Source organism: Bubalus kerabau, chromosome 5 (assembly GCF_029407905.1).
Source record: "Bubalus kerabau isolate K-KA32 ecotype Philippines breed swamp buffalo chromosome 5, PCC_UOA_SB_1v2, whole genome shotgun sequence".
In the NCBI taxonomy this organism is placed as follows: Eukaryota; Metazoa; Chordata; class Mammalia; order Artiodactyla; family Bovidae; genus Bubalus; species Bubalus kerabau.
Window position 1 is genome coordinate 2,554,346 of NC_073628.1, and position 25,107 is coordinate 2,579,452.

Consider the following 25,107-nt stretch of genomic DNA (forward strand, 5'->3'; position numbering starts at 1 on the left):
AAGGGATTCTTGCCCACAGTAGTAAATATAATGGTCATCTGAATTAAATTCACCCATTCCAGTCCATTTTAGTTCGCTGATTGCTAAAATGTCGATGTTCACTCTTGCCATCTCCTGTTGGACCACTTCCAATTTGCCTTGATTCATGGACCTAATATCCCAGGTTCCTGTGCGATATGGCTCTTTACAGCATCGGACTTTACTTCCATCACCAGGCACATCCACAACTGGGTGTTGTTTTTGCTTTGGCTCCATCTCTTCACTCTTTCTGGAGTTATTTCTCCACTGATTTCCAGTAGCATATTGGGCACCTACCAACCTGGGGGAGTTCATCTTTCAGTGTCCTATCTTTTTGCCTTTTCATACTGTTCATGGGGCTCTCAAGGAAAGAATACTGAAGTGGTTTGCCATTCCCTGCTCCAGTGGACCATGTTTTGTCAGAACTCTCCACCATGACCCATGCGTCTTGGGTGGCCATTCACGGCATGGCTCCTAGTTTCATTGAGTTAGACAAGGCTGTGGTCCATGCGATCAGATTGGTTAGTTTTCTGCGCTTGTGGTTTTCAGTCTGTCTGCCCTCTGATGGAGAAGGATAAGAGGCTTATGGAAACTTCCTGATGGGAGAGACTGACTGAGGGGGAAACAGGGTCTTGTTCTGATGGGCGGGGCCATGCTCAGTAAATCATTAATCCAATTTTCTGTTGATGGGCAGGGCTGTGTTCCCTCCCTGTTATTTGACCTGAGGCCATGGACTGCAGCATGCCAGGCTTCCCTGTCCCTCACCAACTCCCAGAACTTGCTCAAACTCATGTCCATCATGTCGGTGATCCAATCAGCCATCTCATCCTCTGTCATCCCCTTCTTCTCCTGCCTTCAATCTTTCCCAGCATCAGGGTCTTTTCCAATGAGTCAGTTCTTCACATCAGGTGGCCAAAGTATTAGAGTTTCAGCTTCAGCATCACTCCTTGCAATGAATATTCAAGGTTGATTTCCTTTAAGATGGACCGATTGGATCTCCTTGCTGTTCAAGGGACGCTAAAGAGTATTCTCCAGCACCACAGTTCAAAAGCATGAATTCTTCCCAGCTCTATTTTCTTTTTATGGTCCAACTCTCATATCTGTACATAACTACTGGAAAATTCATAGCTTTTACTAGACTGACCTTTGTTGGCAAAGTGATGTGTCTGCTTTTTAGCATGCTGTCTGGGTTTGCTTTCTTCCAAGGAGCAAGCGTCTTTTAATTTCGTGGCTGCTGCCACTGTCCACAGTGATACTGGAGCCCAGGCAAATAAAGTCTGTCACTGTTTCCATTGTCTCCCCTTCTATTTGCCACGAAATGAGACCAGATGCCATGATCTTAGTTTTCTGAATGCTGAGTTTTAAGCCAAGTTTTTCACTCTCCTCTATCACCGCCATCAAGAGGCTTTTTAGTTCCTCTTCACTGTCTACCATTAGAGTGGGATCATCTGCATATCTAAGGTTGTTGATATTTGTCCCTGAACTCTTGATTTCAGCTTGTGATTCATCCGGTCCAGCATTTTGCATGATGTTAAACTCTGCACAGAAGTTAAATAAGCAGGGAGAGACTACAGAGCCTTCACATACCTCTTTCCCAATTTTGAAACAGTTCGTTGCTCCTTGTCCAGTTCTAACTGTTGCTTCTTGCCCTGCATACAGGTTTCTCAGGAGGCAGGTCAGGCGGTCTGGTATTCCCATGCAGGACCATGAGACACTACAATCTGTGTTTGAACACCCACTCCCTGCCCGGGTGTGGGGTGGTTACAGCAGCCCAGGAGACTGAGGCGGGAACTCGGCAGGAGCCCCCCACACAGGCCTGCCTCAGCGAGCGCTCTGCCGCATGGCGGGGCCCTGGTTCACACTCACCGGACAGTCTGCGCACCTACTCCTAGCCATGGAGTGGCTGGCTCTGCCTGGCCCGGTGGTCCTGGGGTCCTCGAACATTCGGGTCTGCTCTCTTGGCTCCCCTGGTGCTGCTAGACTTCCATTGTCCCCGGGCAGCAGCTCAGCACCTCCAGGGCCCTTGGAGGCCAGCAGGGCTGAGCTCTCCACCGAGTCTAGGCTGATGTCCTCACTGGGGGTTGGTGGGCCCTTCTCAAGGTCACTGGACTGGCTGATTCCTTGGGACTAAAGGATAAAGACATTCCTTCTGTTGACAGGAGCCTGCAGGCCAAGCCCTTCTCAAGCCACTTTAGGGAATAAATGACAGGTAACCGAGCGTGTGCAATTTTAGAAAGGAATACTGCCGGGGTCAGGTTCCTCTCTGCCACCAGCTTCTGGGGGTCCCAGGTCAACCTGTGGGGGGGCTGGATGGTGGTCCCCAAAGATATATTCACATCCTCACCCCTATAACTTGTGAGAGGGCCTATGTAGAAATAGCGTCTGTGAAGCCGAGGTTCCACTGCATAAGACTGGGACCTACATTCCGAGACCAGTGTCCTCACAAGGAGAGACTCAGAGACACAGGCTCACAGCAGGAGAGGCCGAGAGAAGACGGCCGGAAGCAGAGCGATCAGCCACCAACCGAGGAGCGCCAGGCACGTCCAGCCCCCACGAGGAGCAGCAAGGAAGGACCCTCTCCCAGAGCACCCAGGGGACCGCCCCGCCAACCCGTGATTTCAGATTTCTGGCTTCCAGAACTGTGGGAACAGTAAGTGCTGCAGGTTTTAAGTCCCCCTCTATCGGGATCTGTCTGCAGCCCCAGGCACCCACAGGACGCCCCCTGCCCCCTTTGTTTCAGCAGAATTCAAGTCATCCAGAACAGATGTCCCCGGGCCCAGACTCCACCACACAGGCCTGGTGTGGATGCAGGTAGGAAGGCCTGGGGCTGTCCCGCCCACTCTGGGATGTCTCCTGGGGCTCCCCTGGACAAATCCGGGGCAATACTTACAGAGTCTCTTAGCTTATTCCGACTTTCTGCAGATCAAAAAGGAGAGAGAAATAAAAACAAATCATATAAACTATTATACTGACATCTGTGAGCGAGAGGAAGTACTTTAAATTTACAATAAAGAAAGTGTATTTACAGTTACAGCAAAAAAAAAAAAAAAAAAAATTGACCAGAACACCTGTGCAGCTGGGAACACAGGAGGGGCACTCACTCGGTAAGCCTCCCCAGCACGCAGGGCTGCCTCCCCCAGGAGCGCCTTGGCTGGAGCAGCACCAGTTTCTCCCTGCTTCCAGGCCCAGGGCGCCCGGGACAGCCTGTGTCCAGCAGCTGACCTGGGATTCTGGCCTCAAGCCCTGCGTGTCGGGAGGCACACAGCAGGTGGCTCTGAGCTCACACACACGTGAGGCCCCGTTAGAATGTGAACTGATCTGTATTTTATACCAGAGGCTCCTGCTCGGTAACACCGACCCCAGACCCCTTCTCTGAGCTCCTGATGCTCTTGTTGACCTAGCTTCCTCCAGGTCAACACGACTCGGACCAACCTCTTCTTCCAGGGTAGACAACAAAATAACACACGGCAGCAATGACGATGATGAGCACGAGGACGATGCTGAGGATGAAGATGATGAAAATGTAAACCTCCACTCTCACACCCAGGTAGGCGCCGCCTGATGACCCCGAGTTTCCTGGAAGGAGGCAAAACAGAGGATGCGGTCACAGGGTCAGGCATGCTTTCCTCACCCGAGTGACCTGCTATCTCAGGAGTGGGGGCAGCACCGATGTGCTCCAAACCACCACGCACTCCTTCCCTGCCGCTGACGGTTGCCAGGACCTCCCCAGTGGGCGGCAGCCAGGCTCATCCTTCCTGCTCTCACGGAACCCTGGGCTCAGAGGCCGTCGGGTATCTCGCTCTGGTCCCTCGAAGCAGCAGCAGGTCTGACCTGCCAGCAGGGCAGCAAGAGGCTCAGGGGAGAGTGGGGGGCAGCTGCAGGTACACCCCTGGGCCAGCAGGTGGCAGAGCCTGGAGGAGCCTGGGAGGGCGGATGGCCCGTCTTCCCGGCACCCAGGCTGGGCCGCACTGGCCCAAGGGGCAGGGCAGGGCCCGCCCTGGGGAGACGCGTGCCATGAGCACTGGGGCGTCTCCTCACTCTGCTGAGCTCCCAGCAGCCACAGGAGCTGCGGCCACGCAGACACTGGGTGCAGTGCAGGCCCATCAGAGCTCAGGACACTCGGCCGCGCTGATGTGGTCTGTCACCAAGGACTGAGCAGGAAGGAGCAAGTCGTCCACGCAGCACCCTCACTCTGCTTAAAGGCTCTTCTTTATTCTCAGAGTAGCCCTTCCTCATTCTGCCTTAGTTCTGCTGTTAAGAGAGCCTTTAAAAGTGTTTGCAGGTTATAGAGGGAACCTACTTCAAGATGATAATGGTCATCGCAACAAACTCACTGCAAACATCACACTGACTGTGAAAAGATGAACGAGTTCCTCTAAGATCAGGAACAGACAAGGGTACCCACTCTCACCGCTAATATTCAACATCGTCTTAGAAGTCCTCACCACAGCAAACAGAGAAGAAAAAGAAATAAATGGAATCAAACTGGAGAAGAGGTGAAACTGTCCTTGTTTGCAGAGGACATGACACTATACGTAGAAAACCCTAAAGATGCTACAGAAAACTGCTGGAGGTCATCCATGAATCTGGTAAAGGTGCAGGATACAAAATTAATACACTGAAATCTCTTACATTCCAACACACCTACAATGAAAGATTAGAAAAAGAAATCAAGGAAACAATCCCATTTACCACCACATTAAAAAGAATACAATACTGAGGAATAAACCTACCTAAGGAGGCAAAAGATCTATACTCTGGAAACTATAAGATACTGATGAAAAAAATAGAAGATGACAAAAACAGATGGAGAGATATCCCATGTTCTTAGACTGGAAGACTGAACATTGTGAACACAACTGTATTCCTCAAAGCAGTCTACAAATTCAATGCAAGCCCTATCAAATTATCAATGGCAGTTTTCACAGAATCAGGACAAAAAATTCTACAATTTGTATGGAAACACAAAAGACCCCAAATTGCGAAAGCAATCTTGGGAAAGAAAAACGGAGCTGGAGGAATCAGGCTCCCTGAGTTAGACTACACTACAAAGTTACAGTCATCAAAACAGTATGGTACTCACACAAAAACAGAAACAAAGACTAATGGGGCAGCACAGAAAGTCCAGAGAAAAACCCAGCACCTACGGTCACCTGCTGCTGCTGCTGCGTCGCTTCAGTCGTGTCCGACTCTGTGCGACCCCATAGTCGGCAGCCCACCAGGCTCCCCTGTCCCTGGGATTCTCCAGGCAAGAACACTGGAGTGGGCTGCCATTTCCTTCTCCAGTGCATGAAAGTGAAAAGTGAAAGTGAAGTCGCTCAGTCGTATCCGACTCCTAGGGACCCCATGGACTGCAGCCTACCAGGCTCCTCCGTCCATGGGATTTTCCAGGCAAGAGTACTCAAGTGGGGTGCCTTTGCCTTCTCCTATGGTCACCTAACCTCTGACAAAAAAGGCAAAAATACACAATGGAGAAAAGACAATCTCTCTAAAAAGTGGTGAAGGGAAAACTGGACAGGTAAACACAAAAGAATGGGCAGAACAGTCTATAACGCTGTACAAAGCAATAAACTCAAAATGGATAAAGACCAAAATGTAAGGCTGAGTGCTATGAAATCCTTACGGGAAACAGAGGCAGAAGAGGCATTGATAAACCTCAGAGTAAGATCTTTTCTGATCCACCTCCTAGAATAAAAACAAAAACAAATGGGACCCAGTTAAACTTACAAGCTTTTCACAGCAAAGGAAACTATAGGGAAAATGAAAAAACAGCCTTCAGAATGAAAGAAAATATTTGCAAAGAAAGTAATAGACAAGGGATTACTCTCCAAAATATACAAACAGCTTATGCAGTTTGCACCAAAAAAACCCAAACAAACCAATCAAAAAATGGGTGGAAGATCTAAATAGACATTTCTCTGTGGAAGACATACAGATGGCTAAAAGGTATACGAAAAGATGCTCAACATTACTAATTAGTAGAGACATAAAGATCAAAACTACAATCAACTATCATTTCACACCATTCAGAATGGTCATCATCAAAAACTCTACAAACAATAAATGCAGCAGAAGGCATGGACAAGTGGGAAACTGTCTACACTCATCTTGGGAATGTGTATCCGTGGATACAGCCACTGTGGAGAAGAGTGTAGAGGTTCCTTAAAAAACTATATATAGAACTCTCATATGATCCTGTAATCCCATTTCTGGGCACATATCCAGAGAAAACTCTTAATTTGAAAAGATACATGCACCCCAATGCTCATAGCATGACTATTCACAATAGCCTAGACATGAAGGCAACATCAATGTCCATCAACAGGTGAATGCATAAAGAAAACGGGGTACATACTTAAAATGGAATATTACTCAGCCACTACAGAGAACAAAATAATGCTATTCACAGGAATTTGGATGGACCTACAGACTGTCACACTGAGTGAAGTCAGTCAGACAGAGAAGGAGAAATATTGTATGACATCCCTTACATATGGAATCTAAAAAGAAATGATACAAATGAACTTGTTCATGGATTCACAGGATGAACTTATGGTTGCTAGTGGGGGGAGGACAGAAGAGAAGGGATAGTTAGGGAGTTTGGGATCAACATGTATATGCTGCTATAATTTAAAATGGATAACCAACAGGTCCTACTGAACAGCACAGAGAAATGTGCTCAATATTACATGGCAGCCTGGATGGGAGGGGACTTTGGGAGAGAATCTGTTAGTCGCTCAGTCGTGTCCAACTCTTTGTGACCCTATGGACTGTAGCCCATCAGGCTCCTCTGTCCACAGAATTCTCCAGGCAAGGATACTGGAGTGGGATGCCATTTCCTTCTCCACTGGGAGAGAATGGATACATGTATATGTGTAGCTGAGTCCCTCTGCTGTCCACCTGAAACTATAATGCCAAAAAAGACCCGTCTAGTCAAAGCTGTGGTTTTTCCAGTAGTCATGTATGGATGTGAGAGTTGGACCATAAACAAAGCTGTGCACTAAAGAATTGATGCTTCCGAACTGTGGTGTTGGAGAAGACTCTTGAGAGTCCCTTGGGCTGCAAGGAGATCCAACCAGTCAATCCTAAAGGAGATCAATCCTGAATAGTCACTGGAAGGACTGATGCTGACACTGATCCTCCAATCCTTTGACCACCTGATGCGAAGAGCGGACTCCTTAGAAAAGACCCTGATGCTGGAAAAGACTGAAGGCAGCAGGAGAAGGGGAAAACAGAGGATGAGATGGTTGGATGGCATCACCAACTCAATGGACATGAGTTTGAGCAAGCTCCAGGAGTTGGTGATGGACAGGGAAGCCTGGCGTGATGCAGTAAATGGGGCTGCAAAGAATCAGACACAACTGAGCAACTGAACTGAACTGAACTGAAAACGATAATCGGCTATACTCCAACATGGGTTCCCAGGTGACACAGAGGTAAGGAATCCACCTGCCAAAGTAAGAGATCTGGGCTCGATCCCTCAGTCGGGAAGATCCCAGGGAGAAGGAAATGGCAACCCACTCCGGTATTCTTGCCTGGGAAATCCCATGGACAGAGGAGCTTGGTGGACTGCAGTCCATGGGGTCGCAAAGCATCAGACATGACTTAGTAACTGAGCACGTACACGTGCATACTCCAATATAAAATGAAAAGTTATAAAAACAAACGAGGAATGGATAACGAAGATGTGGCACATATATACTATGGAATATTACTCAGCCATAAAAAGAACAAAATAATGGCATTTGCAACAACATGGATGGATAGAAAGATTGTCATACTGAGTGACGTAAGTAAGAAAGAGAAAGACAATTATATGTTATCACCTGTATGTGAAATCTAAAAGATGGTTATAGATGAACTTATCTACAAAACAGAAGCAAAATCAAGCTTACCAGTGTGTGTGTGTGTGTGTGTGTGTGTGTGTGTGACGGCGGGGGGCGGGGAGGGCGTGGAGGGAGCGGGCAGGGATAAACTGGGAGATTGGGAATGACACGTACACATTATTACATATAAAATAGTTAACTAATAAGGATCTACTGTGTAACACAAGGAACTCTACTCTGTAATGAGCTATATGGGAAAATAATCTAAAAAAGAGTGGATATAGGATTTCCCTGGTGGTACACTGGATAAGAATTAAGTCTGCAAACGAATGGGACACAGGTTCAATCCCTGGTCCGGGAAGATTCCACACGCCCTAGGATAACTAAGCCCGTGTGCCCTAAAGCCTGTGCTCGGCAAGAAGAGACACGACTGCGATGAGAAGCCCGCACTCAGCAAGAAGAGACACGACGGCGACGAGAAGCCCGCACTCCTAGGGCCTGTGCTCGCCAAGAAGAGACACGACTGCGATGAGAAGCCCGCACTCCTAGGGCCTGTGCTCAGCAAGAAGAGACACGACGGCGACGAGAAGCCCGCACTCCTAGGGCCTGTGCTCGGCAAGAAGAGACACGACGGCGATGAGAAGCCCGTGTGCCCTAGAGCCTGCGCTCAGCAAGAAGAGACACGACGGTGATGAGAAGCCCACACTCCACATCTAGAGAGTAGCCCCGCTCTCTGCAACTAGAGAAAGCCTGCGTGCAGCAAAGACGACGCAGCACAACCAAAAAATTAAATAAATGATCTTTAAAAAAAAGAGTGGATATATGTGTAACCGATTCACTTTGCTGTACCCCTGAAACTAACACAATATTGTAATTCAACTGTACTCCAATAAAAAGTAAAACACTTTTACGTTATTCAAATCCGAGGGAAATTAAGAAGCTTATTTTAAAATGTAAACGTATATGCTGAATCCAAGGACGGTCTGATGACCTTGGGGAAGGAGACAATGGGGACTCCGGCTCCAAGGAGAAGGCCAGCAGGAAGGCGGAATGGACCCTGGAACAGAGAGATGCCCAGGGGGCCACGGTGCTCACTGACAACCCAGTAACACTCAGGGCGGGGAAGACTGGATTCAAAGAACGATGTGGTGTGGTCCGTGTGTGCAGTGGGAAAAACCCCTACCTCACACCACACGGGCACCACTGCGGTCCTGTAAGTGATGAAGAGAAGCTTCTGGCAGCTCATGAGACAGAACACCTTCTCCAGCTGAGCAAAGCTTCTCACTCAGGACAGGAAGAACACCAACCCTGGCAGAAAACAGCCACAAACCTGACCTTGTTAAAATGAAGGACCTTTGTCCACAAGAGGCCCAGATACTCGACACAAAGAGCTTGTGCCCCACGTTTATAAACAATTATCAGTGTTTCTAGATAAGCATCAAAAATGAGAAAATGAAAACCCAGACAGCCAATATAAAAATGGGCAAGACTTCAGCAGAGACCTGGATGAACCCAGAGATGGTCAAACAAAGTGATGTCAGCGAGACAGACAAACACCCTCCTAGATCACTTATCCAAGGATCTAAAATGTGACACAAATGAGCTGACTTTGGAAACAAAGGAGACCCACAGGCTGCAAAACAAACTTACGGTTACCAAAGAAGTGCTGGTGAGAGGAGGATGAATTAGGAGTTAGAGATGAACAGATACACACCACCATATGCAAAACAGAAAAACAACAAGGTCTCACTGTATAGCACAAGGAACTATATTCAGTATCCTGTGATAATAACCACAATGGAAAGGGATATGAAAAAGAATATGTATGTATTTGTTGTTGTTGTTCAGTCACTCAGTCATGTCCAACTCTTCAGACCCATGGACTGCAGCACGCCAGGCTTCCCTGTCCTTCACCATCTCCTGGAACTTGCTCAAACTCGTGTCCATCGAGTCAGTGATGCCATCCAGCATCTCGTCCTCTGTCCTCCCCTTATTCTCCTGCCCTCAATCTTTCCAAGCATCAGGCTCTTTTCCAAGGAGTCAGGTCTTCTCATCAGGTGGCCAAAGTATTGGGGCTTCAGCTTCAACATCAGTCCTTCCAATGAATATTCAGGACTGATTTCCTTTAGGATTGACTGGTTTGATCTCCTTGCAGACCAGGGGACTCTCACGAGTCTTCTCCAACACGACAGTTCAAAAGCATCAATTCTTCGGCTCAGCCTTCTTTACGGTCTAACTTTCACATCCATAAATGACTATTAGAAAAACCACAGCTTTGACTATATATGTGTATACATATATTTATGGGGCTTCCCAGGTGGTGCTGAGTGAGTGAAAGTCACTCAGTTGTGTCCAACTATGGACTATAAAGTCCATGGAATTCTCTAGGCCAGAATACTGGAGTCGGTAGCCTTTCCCTTCTCCAGTGGATCTTCCTGACCCAAGAAGGGAACCAAGGTCTCCTGCATTGCAGGCGGATTCTTTACCAACTGAGCTATGAGGAAGCAGGTGGTAAAGAACCCGCCTGCCAATGTAGGAGATGTAAGAGACACGGGTTCAATCCCTTGGTTTGGAAGATCCCCTGGAGGAGGGCAAGGCAACCGACTCCAATATTCTTGCCTGGGAGAATCCCATGGACAGAGTAGCCTGACAAGCTACAGTCCATGTGCTCGCAAAGAGTTGGACACAACTGAAGTGACTTAGCATACACACACATGTACATATCTGTGTGTGTGTGTGTATAACCGAATCACTTTGCACCAATGTAAATCACCAAGACTTCAATTTAAAAAAAGAAAAGGAAAATAGTCTTGCACAGATTTGCACAGTAGTAGAGCATCAATTCTGCTGGGGGCCTGCACCGAACTCACATTCCTAAGTCCCATCTGAGGTCCCGCCAAGCAGGGATGTGGCCAGGTGTTGGGATATCAGGAAGGACAGGTCTCACAGGGTGGTCAGTCCCTTCCACCTGCTACCTGGTCAGCCTGGTGGGCTCACACTGAGCCCACACAGCCAGAACTCATGGGACAAGGACAGGGAAGCCATAACTTGTCCACAAGGATTCTGTTTACTCAAGACAGGAGTCTATGAACGATGACCCATGGCCCATAGCCCACTTTTACGAATAAAGTTTACTGACACGTAGCCAAGCACCTCTGATCACAGCCTCTGGCTTCTTTCATTACAGCAGCAGAGATGAGTTGTGACAACAGGGACTTTGGGACCCCCAGAGCCTCAGTCTTTGGCCTTTATGAATTTAAGAGATGGAATCAGGCCCTTACCTGACTGTGGATTTACGGCACAAATGGTATTGCTTGTGGCATTGCAGGGCTGAAGGATGGCACTGTCTCCTTCACACCTGAGAGAAGAACAAAGAAACTGTGAGCATCCTTTCCCCTCGCTCGGGCCGACCCAAGGAATCTTACTCACCACCCCACCGGTCAGGGGTTAGAAGGACCAACCCAACCTCCTCAGCAGGCCCATGAGGTTTCAGGTCACCAGTGTCTGGCATGTGCTGGGCTATCTGGCCCACACTGGATCAATGAGAATAAAACTTAGGCATCTCTGATAGATGGGGAAGTGCCCCCGTCTCTGTCCCCGGATAGAGCTGTGTGTGGCCACGGGGACTGGACCTGACGTGGCCGTACCTCTACCGGGAGGGAAAGCAGCCTGAGATGAAGCTCGTGGAGAAGGGGACAAGCCAGAGCTGATCAACCCAGACCTGGAGGCAGTCCTTCCTTTGGACTTGGCAGGTTCCTGAGCCAACAGCCCAAGCTGGCCTGAGTTGTATTTAAGAATCTACAAATGCAGGTGATTTTACAAGTGGCTTTACCATTCTGAGTGTCTTCCTCAAAGTCTGCCCCAAATCTAAGCCCACCAGAAACCACAGAATGCAACCTGATGTGGAAACAGGGTCTCTGCAGATGTAATCCTTTAAGAGGAGGTCACACCGGATCAGGGTGGGCCTCAGTCAGTGAGCAGCGTCCTCACAAGAGGGAAGATGTATGCAGACAGAGAGAAGGCCATGTGAAGATGCACACGGGAGAACATCCCTGGAAGGCGGAAGCAGAGACGGAAGCAATGCGTCCACAAGCCAAGGAGCGCCAAGGAGTACCGGCAAAGCTGAGGAAGCGAGAGATTCCTCCCGAGAGCCTATGGAAGGAGCCTGGCCCTGCTGACACCTCGATTTCCGACTTCCGGTCTCCAGAACTGTGAAAGAATACATGCTTCTTGTTTTTCAAAAGCCTCCCGGTGGAGGTGCTTTGTAACATCAGGGGCAGAAAACACGCACTGGCCATCCGACCTGGGCCCGGCGCCTGGGGGGCGCCCCCTGCCTACAGCTCCTCCCCTCCATCCCGTCCTCCATCCCGCCCTCCCTGCCTCCGCTCTAGGGCCCTGTCTCCTGCAGCCTCTCTGTCCCTCGTGAGCCCATCACTGCATACATGTTGGGGTGCTCTCCACCACTGCTGGGGCCCAAGCCTGCAATACGACCCCGCAGACCACAGCGGGGCTCACAGTCACGCATGAATGAGTGAATGAAAGCAGGAAGAAATGGATGAGCAATGACTCCAGTTCACCCCCACATGGAAACTTCCGGGTGACTCGTCTGCCTTAATCCTCAGGGCTCCTCACTGGGGCTGGTGTTACCATTAGCCCCATTACACAGATGGGAAAACAGAGGCTCCGGCCAGGGGGTGGCTGAGTAAGTGACCCGAAACCAAACAGGTGAGTGGAGAAGAGAGCCCCCGCCCGGGCCTGCTGGCCGGCTCCCACCGCTAGGTGGCACCTTGTACACCGGAAGCAGCTCTCTCTGCAGTTCACGGAGTCGCAGAAGAACTTGCCCGGCTGGCACTGGCACTCCTGGTCGCTGGTGGCGGTGCAGCGCTTCACCACTTCCTGATCTGCTGGAGGCGGGCCGAGGGTCAGTCACCGGGGCCTGGACTCTGTCCTGCCCCCCGGCCATGTTCAGGTTCAGTCAAAGGCTCAGCACGTGCACCCACCTCCAGACCTCACCCCTGCCGTCTGGGTGTCTGAGGAGGAGCTGTGGGTGCCCTGGCAATCTGGGCTGGAGGCAGAGGGCCACCTGCTCAGATACACCCCAAATCAACGTGTCCACTCGTTTCCCCAGAAAGATCACAACAGCCCTACTTGGTGTGGACCGAGAACGGTCTCTCCGAGCATCGCTGGAGGGTTCCGCCCTTCCACCTGCGAAGGGCTGGGTCCTGGGGCTGCACCCACATCTCACGTCTATGCAGCTGTTTCCTCGGGGCCAACTCTCTGCCCCCACGGGAATGTCACTCCGCCTCACTGTCTCTGCTGAGTCAAATACGAGGGGCAGCTAGGGTGCTATCTTGTTTTTTCATCTTCCAAGAAAGCTGTTCCAGCAGGTGTCAGGACAGTAAGTTCATGACAACTCCTGCTGGGATGATTTTACCTTTTTTTTTTTTTAACGCATTTGTTTTTGGCCGTGCGGCTCTTCCTGCTGTGTGCACACTCTCTCTAGTTGTGGCAAGCGGGTGCTACTCTCTGTTGTGGCTTCTCATTCTGGTGACTTCTCTTCCTGCAGGGCATGGGCCCTAGGGTGCGTGGGCACAGTGGTTGTGGCCCACGGGCGTAGCCACTTGGTGGCACGTGTGATCTTCGAAAAGCAGGGGATGAACCTGCGTGCCCTGCATCAGCAGGTGATTCTTAACCACTGGACCGCCAGGGAAGTCTCATATTTTTACCTCTTAAAAATAAAAACCATATCAGTTTAAAGTCTATGGCAAGATGAATTGATTTATACATTGATACACTGAAATTTTCATTGGGAATGCACAAAATCTAAGCACCATTCCAGGAAAAACTGATCCTTACACAACACCAAATGAGTTCCCTGCTGGTCCAGTGGTTAAGAAGCTTTCACTTCCAGGGCCCAAGTTCAACTCCTGGTCGGGAACTAAGATGTTGCAAGCCACACAGCACGGCCACAGCACAAGAAAAGCAAAACACTGAGCCTTCTGGTTTCCTATATTGTGGTATTTCCCTCTGTATTTATATTTCATTAAAGGTAGTTTTTTCACGTATATATTTATACATGCTTTGCTAGATTTATTCCAGAAATCTTTTTTTTTTTTTTTGCCAATGCAAGTCGTATTTTTAAATTACATTTCAAGGGTGGTGGCGGGGAGGCTGAAGAGGAAGGGGATATAAACATACACTTAGCTGATTTACGTTTTTGTGCAGCAGAAACTAATGCAACGTTGTGAAGCAATTACACTCCAATTAAAGATAAATAAATTGGAAAATTACCTATTTAAACAATGTCATCGATACACAGAGATAGAAGAACTTCTGTGTACTGTACTGATACTCAGCAAGTCTGAAACCCTAATGACTTGCAGCTGCTTCTTCAGGCAACACACAGCGCATCGTGACCAACAAATGCTCCCTGACGACGGCTCCCGCCGCGCTCCTCTGGGACCGTTCATTGCCCTTGGGGAGGTTCCCATGGGCCGGGTCAACGGGGCATGTGAGCGGGACTGCCACCACTTACCCTCTCTGCACTTGGCACATGGCGTGCATTGTGTCTGTTCGTTGGGATGAGCTCTGAAAGTTCCAGACTCGCACTGCGAGCAGGCTCCAATGTGGTGGTCCTGGTCTATGGGTCTGCTTACGTAGTAGCCTGTGTGAGACGGGACACGGAGGGGAGGTGGGGACCCCGCCCAGTCTCTGAGGCCTTGGCTGGAGGAGGTCCCGAGTCACCTGGAGACCAGACCCCCCGCACAGTACCCCCAACCCACCCTGGCCTCCTGGGAACAGCTAGACTGATCCCAGGCCACAGGTGTCCGTCCCAGAGACCAGGGACCCACATCACCCCCCAGCTTGTACCGATGCCCTGCAATGCGTGGGCGCTGGAGCAAGGTCACAAGACTTTAAGTCAGACCAACAGCGTCCCTTTGTTCCCTACACGTGGTTCCTGCAGGTGTGCGTGTGAATGCAGAGATGTGTGCGTATGAACGTCTATAGTGTGTGCACAGGTGGGTGGGCTGGGGAGTGTGGGGAGGGTACGGGGCTACGGGTCCAGGTACCAGGTGCTTGGGCTCTGAACCACGGGCCCCTGGAAGGCACAGCGTGTGTGCAGGTGTGTGCGGGGGTTGGGGGGGGGGGGGATGCCCGTGGTGAAGGGACAGCTGCCCCTCACAGAGGGGGCTGGGAAGGGACTTCGCTGATCACATGGGCGTGTGTCTGTGTGTCTGGACAGGGTTCAGGGTGCTGGTGGTTGCCAAGGACAGACTGTCCCCCATCCCAGACAGCCAGGTTCTTCCCACAGGCTGCCCCCAGCTCAGCTCAAAGTGTCCCCGACCTCCCCTCTCCCAAGCAGAAGTCTTCCCTGGAAAGCTCTGGAAATCACCCCAGACTCACCAGCCGGGCAGAATCTGCTGCAGGAAAGGTCGCCTGGAACCTCATATTCGCCTGGGTTACAGGAGGTCTCCCCTGTTGCCACAGCCACCTTCAATGAGAGAGGGGACAAGGGCATTTTCAGATGTCTCCGCTCCTGATGGGAGCAGACACCAACACCCCTGAGCAGGGAGTGTCAGCTCCCCCGGGGTACGGCCTCCCTCAGGAGGGGACGTCGTCGGGCAGGCGCAGGCCGGGGACTTTCCTCCGTCTCCCTGCTGCTCCACTCGCAGTATGGAGCAGGGTTGTGTGGGGAATATGCTCTTTCATCCCCAGATGCGTGTGGATCTGTTGACACCTCCGTGGCTAACGTCTATTCCCTGTACCTGGTCAGAAGTAGACCTTTTGTGGTCGTGAGCCTTTGGAATTTAGTTAGTCTTTGATTTTCTTCTAGCATACAGTTCATGTTTTCAGCAGGTGCACAAGACTTTGTTGAGAGGACACTGTCTGTGTGTTGGGAACGGGGATCTGAGCGTCTGTATCTGAATGTCTGCATCGTTGTGCCCGTGAATGTGCACACGTGCGGACACACCGGAGCCCGTCGATCACAAGGTCCCAGTAACTGCAAATCCGCACCAATTTCCTATCCTGCTCGACTTCTGGCTTTGAGATATACTAAGCTCTCGTACCAAGTCTGTGGGCTCTAGATTTCACCGTGTAATTACGTCATTCTTTGCTTTCTGTACTTTGAGGTGTTACTGTTGACATACGGTTTCACGTGTTTCTCTAGGACAGTTGAGCCTCAATTGTTTGCTGAATTCTGTGTTTTTGAACTTGCCTACATGCTGAAATGTGTTCGTTACCCCAACGTCAAGACTCCTGATGCCTTCCTGGACGTGCACGGAAGGGCAAGAGTCTATGCTCAACACATCCTGGAAACACAGGTCCAGTTCAGGCGCTGCTGCCTTCTTCTGCCAGCTCTCAGTGTAAATTGTAGAATTTCTGCACCTGGTTTTCATGTCTTTGGTTGGTGATCTTGACATTTTAAAATGGTCCCCTAGGGTCCAACGGTTAAGACTTTGCGTTTCCACTACGGGGGTGGTGCATGTACTATCCCTGGCCGAGGAACTAAGATCAAGCATGCCGTGTGGCTCGGCAAAAAGGAAAGAAAAGCAAGGTCTCCTAAGCCAGTCTCACCTGGTGTTCTGAAGGACAGAAGGCTGCAATGTGTCTACATATGTAGAAAAAAGGCATCTTAAACTTTGTACAGGCAGCCCATACAGTGCCACAGGCCCTGAGTTCCCAGTTAGTGAATTAAGTATATATTAAATCAGGTGTCTTTAAACAGAGACACATGTAAAGCAAGATTATATATTGACAGGTTGGTGAAAATGGGCTGACAGAGGCTCCCAGGGACTGAACTGTGGTTTCCTTTCCGGGTGTGGTCAGTGTGGTTAATTCTGTACTCAAAGCGATCCTATCACAGGGGAAGCGTAGAATGCAGGATCCGCGGTATTTCCTCTGGGGCTTCTCCCTCTGGTCACTGAGTCGTGGACGCTTTCTAGCCTGCACGCTCTCCAATCTGCCTGTGACAAGGCTGTGAGTGAGAATACCTCTGGCTCATACCTTTGTCTGTCCGCCTGCACTGCAGGAGGCTGTGTTTCTGCTGTAAGACTGTCTCTTAGGTATAGCTCTGAACAACGCCACATCACTAGACTTTTCTAATTCATCCTGATAATTCATAAATGAGTTTAGCCTATTTATATGCACTGGCTTCGTACTCTGAGTCAATTTCTACCATCTCCTTTTCTGTTCCTGATATCACATTTTCTCTGTGATTTTTTTTCTCCCTTTCTTTTCTGACTTCTGCTTCCCTTATGCCCTCTGTCTTCCCAGATTCATTTTTTTTTTTGCCCCCGATGGCAGACTCTATTTGTATTTTTTTTTCTGATTTATTTTTCACCTTAGTAAAAATGAAGCAAAAGTCACAGAGAAAAAGTATTTGGATAGCTTTTTATCATATATGAAACGAGTTGCCAGTCCAGGTTCAATGCACGATACTGGATGCTTGGGGCTGGTGCACTGGGACGACCCAGAGGGATGGTACGGGAAGGGAGGAGGGAGGAGGGTTCAGGATGGGGAACACACGTATACCTGTGGCGGATTCATGTTGATATATGGCAAAACCAATACAATATTATAAATTTTAAAAATAAAATAAAATAATAAAAAATAAATAAAGAAGAAAATCTACTTTACGAAAAAAGTAAACGATGATTCTTCTCTCAGGCAAGAATCATCAATAAATGCTAACGTTCATAAATCAAAGTATGAGAGGAAAGAATAGTTGCATGATTTCAAAGCAACTCCACATAAGACACTTGGTAACAACACAGGGAAGACACTGACTTTACAGCAAAGAAACCTGGCAACCACCACCTGAACTAAGCCACCAGAGCACAGCACACCACCCCCGGGAGTATGTTCACTGCAAATGAGAAGCCATGAGATGAACCCAAATTGAGAAACACACTATTACACGGTCGGTCCGTGCCGTTCGACCGTGCTAAGGCTACAGAATAAAGAGCTAGTTTCACGGAGGTTAAATATGAGCTCATTCATCTTTTGAAAAATTCAACTCATGCAACGAGCAACTGAACAGAGGGTGCTTTCGGTAAGGACGCACTGTTAAACGAGCCGGCAGAGCCTCTCACCAGCTTGGTCAAGCAAATTCTCCTGCCGAGGCAGACGCTGCAGTGATGACCCGGCAACAGCGGCAGGTCAAGGGTCAGAGACAGGACTTCCTCGGAGCTCCCAGGCTAAGACTCGAGCTGCCAGTGCGGGCGACGGGAGTCTGACCCTAGTAGGGGAACTAATCCCACAGGCTGGGAAAGAAAAGAAAGAGAGAGAGGAATAAACAGCCCAAAGGCAGTTAGGACAGGATTCGAAGAAACGCAATCAAGATGAGAAGTGAGTCAAGAAGAAGGGTCTCACAGAAGTGAAATTTTACTTTCTGAAGAAATATACTTCGGACTGCTTCAGAGGAGAAACCAATTATTTTGAAATTTTTAAGAGATAACTGATCTGTGCCTGTTACTCTCAGGGTGGAGGACAAACAAATGGATGTGAGACTTGGACCATAAAGAACTGACGCTGTCATGCTCTGGGGTTGGAGACGACTCTTGAGAGGCCCTTGGACAAAAGAGAGAAACCAGTCAATCCTAAAGGAAATCAACCCTGACTACCCTTTGGAAGGACTGTTGTTGAAGCTGAAGCTCCAGTACTTTGGCCACCTGACGGGAAGGGCTGATTCACTGGAAAAGACCCCGATGCTGGGAAAAATGGAGGAGAAGGGGATGACAGAGGATGAGATGGTTGGATAGCATCACCGACTCAGCGGACGTGAGTTTGAGCAAACTCCTGGAGATAGTGAAGGACAGGGGAAGCCTGGTGTGCTGCAGTCCGTGGGGTTGCAAAGACTTGGACACGACTTAGCGCCTGAACAACAAGGACCGAAACTGCTTGGAACTGCAAGCGAGGGGGAGCAGATCATGAGGTATAGGGGAAAAATGAATACAGGGGTTTCTTTTTATCTACAGTTCTACCTACAGATTTGTGTTTAAAAATTACACAAAATGGGATAAATCCATACAACGGAATATTATGGATGAGCCTTGAAAAACATGAATGACTCTTGAAAACCTTATGCTAAGTAAAAGAAGTCAATCATAAAGCTCGTGTTATGTGATTTCATTCGTGTGAACCATTTAGAATCGGGACACTAGGGACAAAGAGTAGATGAGTGGTTGCTTAGGGCGAGGGGAGATGGGGAGATGTGGTCAGTCGCTCAGTAGCGCTGGACTCTTTGCGACCCCAAGGACTGTAGCCCGCCAGGCTCCTCTGTCCATGGGATTCTGCAGGCAAGAATACTGGAGAGGGTTGCCAAGCCCTTTTCCAGGGGATCTTCCCAATCCAGGGATCGAACTGAGGTTTCCCTTATTGCAGGCAGATTCTTTACCTTCTGAGCTACCAGGGAAACAAAATGGGGAGACAGAGGTTGATTAAAAAAAGGGATTTTTGAGGGGAAAAATGTTCTAAAATAGACAGTGGTAATGGTTACACAAATCATGAAAATTCCAAAAAAAAAAAAAAAGTATTTAAAGGGGTGAAATTGTATGACGTGTGCTTTACTTTTTCATATATTTTTATTTCGTTAGTTATTTGGGGCTGCGTTGGGTTCTCCCCGCAGCACGCAGGCTTTCTCTGGTCGCTGCCCATGGTGGCTGCTCTCTGGCTGCAGCGCATGGTTGTCCCGCTGCAGCAGCATCTCTCGTTGCAGAGAACAGGCTCTAGAGCGTGGGCTCAGTAATGTGGTGCTCAGGCCTAGCTTCCCTGTGGCATGTGGAACCTTCCTAGATCAGGGGTTGAACAGGTGTCCCCTGCATTGCAAGGTGGACCCTTAACCACTGGACCGCCAGGGAAGCCCTGATATGTGAATTATTTCTCAAGAAAGATGTTTTTTAAAAGTTAAATAAAAAAGGATAAAGAGAGGCTTAGGCAAGACTCCAACTCTACTTGAGAACTTCAGTGGGACACTGGGAAAAATCTGAAGGTGGTCTGCAGACCCACCAGCACCAGTTCCCTGCCCCCTCCCATTTTCAACAAAAGCATCACAAGGCACTCAAAGAAACAGGAAAGCACGGCCTGCTCGAAGGAAAAAACTAACCCAGAGAAACCATTCCTGAGCAAGACCAGATGGCAGAGTTACTAAACAAAACTCTAAAACTGTCTTAAACATACTTAAAGAGCCAAAGGAACATGGAGAAAGTCAGCAGAACAATACATGAACAAAAAAAGGAGATCAACAAAAACAGAGGAAGCTGAAAAGGAAGTTAACAAGAAAACCTCGAGTGAAACAGTGCAGCAACCGAAATGGGCAATTCACTAGAGGGATTCGAAAGGATATGTGAGCAGGCAAAAGACAGAGTCAGAGAAACATTAAGGCAAGACATTTGATAACCGAAAGGAAAAAAGATTAAAAACACCAAACACCACTTAGAGTACCTACAGCCCCCCGTCAGGGGAGCCAAGACACGAGCTGTGAGGCCCCGGCAGAGGAGGGAGGGAGAAAAAGGGGGTAGAGACATTATTAGAAGAAATGACGGCCTAAAACAGCCTACATTCGATACAGGATATAAATCTAAGAGGCCAATCAAACTCTCAGTAGGATGCATTCAAAGAGAGTCACACTGAGGCATATAATCAAACTGTCCAAAGACAAAGAAAATTTTGAAATCAGCAAGACAAACGATAGGAATCCTCAATCAGATTACGAGATGTCCCATCAGAAACCACGGATTCAAGATGGCAATATGCTTGATACATTCAAGATGCTAAAAAAAAAACAAACAAAAACATTGTTCCCTGGAATTCTATATCCAGCAATACTGGGAGTTTGTGGATATGCAGCCTGCCCTGGAAGAAATGCTAAAGTCAGTGTGGTTGAAACAAAAGGACATCACACAGTAACCCAAGGCCACACGAAGAGAAAAAGGGTAAATGCACAGACTTTATAAAAGGCAGTGTTATATGCTGCTGTGTAACTCAACGTTTATTTCCCACACAATTTTTTTTTTGGTGACCCTCATCATTCCTTGGTGTATGTGCATGCCCAACTCTCTGCAACCCTATGGACTGAAGCCCACCAGGCTCCTCTGCCCTTGGTATTTCCAGACAAGAATACTGGAGTGGGCTGCAGTTTCCTCCTCCAAGGGTTCTTCCTGACCCAGGGATCGAACCCAAGTCTCTTGCATCTCTGGCACTGGCAGGCAGATTCTTTACCACTGAGACACCTGGGAAGCCCCACTTTCCTACACATTTTAAAGGCAAATGCATAAAGCAATTATTCATCTATGTTTTATGCACAGAACATAAATATGTCATTTTGTGACATTAAAAAATTGTTAGCAATCAAAAATAAATTTAGCAAAATTACAGGGTACAAAACCAACACAAGAAATTAAATGCATTTCAATACACTGACAGTGAACAATTAAAAGAAATAAAGAAACTTAATCCATTTACTATAGCATCAAAATAAATAAAACGGTGAAAAATGAATAGAAGCAAGGTGAAAGATGTAAACAGACAAGTATAAATAATCCTTAAAGAAAACATAGTAAGTGTAAGGACACCCCATGTTCATTGGCTGGAAGACTCAGCATTGTGAAGATGTCAGTACCATGCCCAGTGATTGAAAGATTCAATAGAATCCCTTTCAAAATCCCAATGAATGTTTTTTGCACAAAGGAAAATCCACACAGAAATTCATATGGAGTCTCAAGGGACGCAGAATAGCCAAAAGGGCTTTGAAAAAAAAAGAAGAAAGTTAAAGAACTTACACTTCCTGATTTTGAAACTTACTGCAAAGATACAATAATCAAAACAGTTGTCTAGTTGCTAAGTCGTGTCCGACTCCGTGCCCCCATGGACTGCAGCCTACCAGGCTCCTCTGTCCACGGGATTTACCAGGCAAGGATATTGGAGTGTGTTTCCATTTAGGAACTTGCATAAGACAAATATCTGGAATAGAACAGAGTCCAAAACAAGCCCTCACGTATGTGGTCAAGTGATTTTTGACAAGAGTGCCAAGACCATTTCATGGGGAAAGAACAGTCTTTCGAAGAAATGGTATTGAGAAAACTAGACATCCGCGTGCAAAAAAAATGGAGCTAGACCCTTGCTGTTACTGTTCGGTTGCTCAGTCAGGTCCGACTCTCTGTGACCCCATGGACTGCAGCACGCCAGGCTTCCCTGTCCTTCACCATCTCCTGGAGCTTGCTCAAATTCATGTTCATTGAGTCAGTGATGCGACCCCATGGACTATACAGCCCATGGAATTCTCCAGGTCAGAATACTGGAGTGGGTAGTCTTTCCCTTCTCCAGGGGATCTTCCCAACTCAAGAATCAAACCCAGGTCTCCCACATTGCAGGCAGATTCTTTACCAGCTGAGCCACAAGGGGGAGCACAACCAAAAATAAAAATTTTAAAAATAAAAGATATCACTATAAGAACTGCTGGGAGAAAACCTAGGAGAAAACAGGAGGCTAAACGCACAGTCACAGAGGGACAAACTGATCAACTGGATTTCATCAAAATAGAAAATTTCTACAAAAGATACGGTTAGGAGAATGACGAGACTAGCCACAAATTTGGACAAAACCTTCTAAAAGGGTCTATCTGATCAAAGATTTATATCCAAAGCACATGAAGAATACTTAAAACTGAACAATCAGATAAAAAAAAAAACCTTAATGAGCAAAAGATTAAAACAGATACTTCACCAAGAAAGATTTATGCCTGGCCAAGAGGCAGAAGAAAAGGCACCGAAGCATCTTCCCTGGGGCCAAAGCACAATGCAGTGTGCGCGCGAGACACACACACACTAGAGCTTTTAAACTTAAGACAACTCGGACCACGTCCAGTGCTGAGGCCGCGGCTGGCCGGCAACGTGCCGTCAGGTTTCCGCTGCCGCCCCGCCCCCTCCCCCAACCCCCGCCACCGCCCGCCCCTCCCCCGCCACCGCACCCCTCCCGCCACCGCACGCCCCCCCACCCCCCGCCACCGCACCCCTCCCGCCCCCCACCCCTCACCCCTCCCCCCCCGCCCCCCACCCCTCACCCCTTCCCCCCCGCCCCCCACCCCTCACCCCTCCCCCCCCGCCACCGCCCGCCCCCCCGACCGCACCCGCGCGCTCATCTCCGCCGGGCTCCCCTCCCCGCGCCGCCCCCTTCTCCAGCTCCCCCGTTCCCATCTCCGCCGGTCTCCTCCGCGCCGTTCGTCGCCCCACCGCCCCGCGCCCATTCGCCGGCCCCCAGCCCGCCCTTTCTCCGCCAACCCCCTCAGCGCTCCCCGGCAGGCAGAGAGGGTGCTGCAGGCTGGACCCCGCATGGGGCTCAGGATGGGGAAGATTACCCGCTGGCTATCTGGGTTTCCTTTATGAGAAAACTCACGCTTCGTCCAAGTTTTTCCTCTAGGGTCCCCCTGCCGGTGCCAGCCTCACTTGGGCGCGCGCCCCGGCACACCGTCCTCCCCGGATCCCCGGGTCCTCCCACCCCGAGCCCCGCAGCCCAGGCCCTAGGCCCCGCCATTGCCGTCCCACCTGAATCAGGATCAGGGACCAGAACACAGCGCGCATCCCGGGCATTGTGACGCTGCCGAGGAACGTGCACGACCAATTGAAGGCAGACGTGGGCACCGCCCCCTCCGGGGCGTGACACCGCCGACGCCCAATCCCGAGCGGGGTTCCGGTTTGCGGAGTCCTCGAGAACCGTCCGGAGAAGGAAATGACAACCCACTCCAGTGTTCTTGCCTGGAGAATTCCAGGGACGGGGGAGCCTGGTGGACTTCCATTTATGGGGTCGCACAGAGTCGGAGACGACTGAACCGACTTAGCAGCAGCAGCAGCAGCAGCAGCAGAAAACCGCCCTTTATGCTTCTCGCCAAGCCCAGCGAAAGCGACGCGGGGGTGGGATGAGGGGCGCGGGGGTGGGGTGAGGGTCACGTACATCGGCCCTTCTCTTCCCTGCCCGCGCCACCAACCCCGCTTGCACGCCCCGGGGACCCAGGCCCCAGCCTCCAGCCCAGCCCACGCGGTCCCCGCGGCGCGCGCGCCCTCGGACCTAGATGCCCCAGGGGCTTCGGCCAGTGCTCGGAGGCTGCTGCAAACCTCGCGTCTGTCTCCCCTCCCTCCTTGACCTCCCGGATCCTCTGAGCGGCTGGTTAGAGCCACGTGGGTGGGATGCCTTCCAATGGATGAGAGGATTCAAGGGGGTGAGACCCTTCCTTCCTGCGGAGAGCAGGATAGAGCCCAGCACATCAACAGGGGGCGTCAGGCCCCTTCACTCCTGCACCTCCTCCAGCGTCCCTCGCCCCACCCCCGCCTAGAATCCCATACTCCAGGAGGGGCCGGCCAGCTGTTGAGCCTCTGAGCCCTGAACGGACCGGATCGCGTCTGCTAGAAAGTCTTTCTACTAGAAGTTGCTGTCAGTTCCCCAAGGGTGACAAGGTGAGGGGACAGTCACAGTGTAAGTTCCTCCTGCTGCTCTGGGGAACCTAGAGGGCAGGGTGTGGCCCTGGCCCTAGGCCCTCCTGAGTTTCCACCCTCCCTGACCAGACCACCATTCCATCCTCTTCCTGCCCAGCTGCCCTGGGAGGCAGGCCAGCCACTGTCGATGGGCCAGGAAGGGGGTGCTGAGTGGGGTGGGGGGTGCAAAGCACAGCTCTGAACCCCATATCATTCTAGATTTTTCACCACCAGCATCTAGATGCCCAAGAGTTGACCTGATGGACTCAGAGACCAAGTCCAGGTCCTCACCTCTTGGAGGAGCTGCCTGACACAGGAGCGTGTCGTAACCATCTGTCTGGGCACTGGCCACCTGCTCCCCTGGGACTATGCCCACCCAGCTTTCTTGTCATTGTTGATTTAGACGAATTCTCCGTCTACCAAAGATATGAAGAGAACTGTGGAGGAGACTCCGAGGCTGCAGGGGGCAGGGGGTGGAGGGGCTGGTGGGTCAGGCTGCACTTGGGTGACCCAGTCTGCCCTGAAAGGTCCAGGGTGCAAGACAGGTGGCCCAGGGCTTCGGGTCCAGAGTAGCCTGTCTCAGTGGCAAGGTGCAGACCACTTCAACCTGGAGAGTACCCCCCCCCCCGCCCCCCGCAGGGAGTGGAGCCATGTAGGGATCAGTGCCAGTGGGGACACTGCTCTCAGAGCGAGTACTGGGAGTCCCGTGTGCCTGGTGCAGGAGGGAGGGCGGGGATGGTGGGAGGGTGGGAGGGCGGGACGGCAGGGCACACCCACCCCTTCCTTGGCCCCAGCCC

The 25,107-nt window shown here is 50.0% G+C and overlaps 1 protein-coding gene across 1 annotated transcript; it reads right to left on the reverse strand.

Moving 5' to 3' along the window:
- Window positions 1-1,880: 1,880 nt before the first annotated feature.
- LOC129653523 (tumor necrosis factor receptor superfamily member 26-like) lies at window positions 1,881-23,460 on the reverse strand. The gene is given in 9 exon segments (XM_055583251.1): window positions 1,881-1,979; window positions 1,981-2,145; window positions 2,909-2,934; window positions 3,451-3,594; window positions 11,126-11,202; window positions 12,631-12,745; window positions 14,380-14,508; window positions 15,249-15,336; window positions 23,387-23,460. Coding segments are annotated over 9 exon segments (888 nt in total). The 5' UTR covers window positions 23,432-23,460.
- Window positions 23,461-25,107: the final 1,647 nt, after the last annotated feature.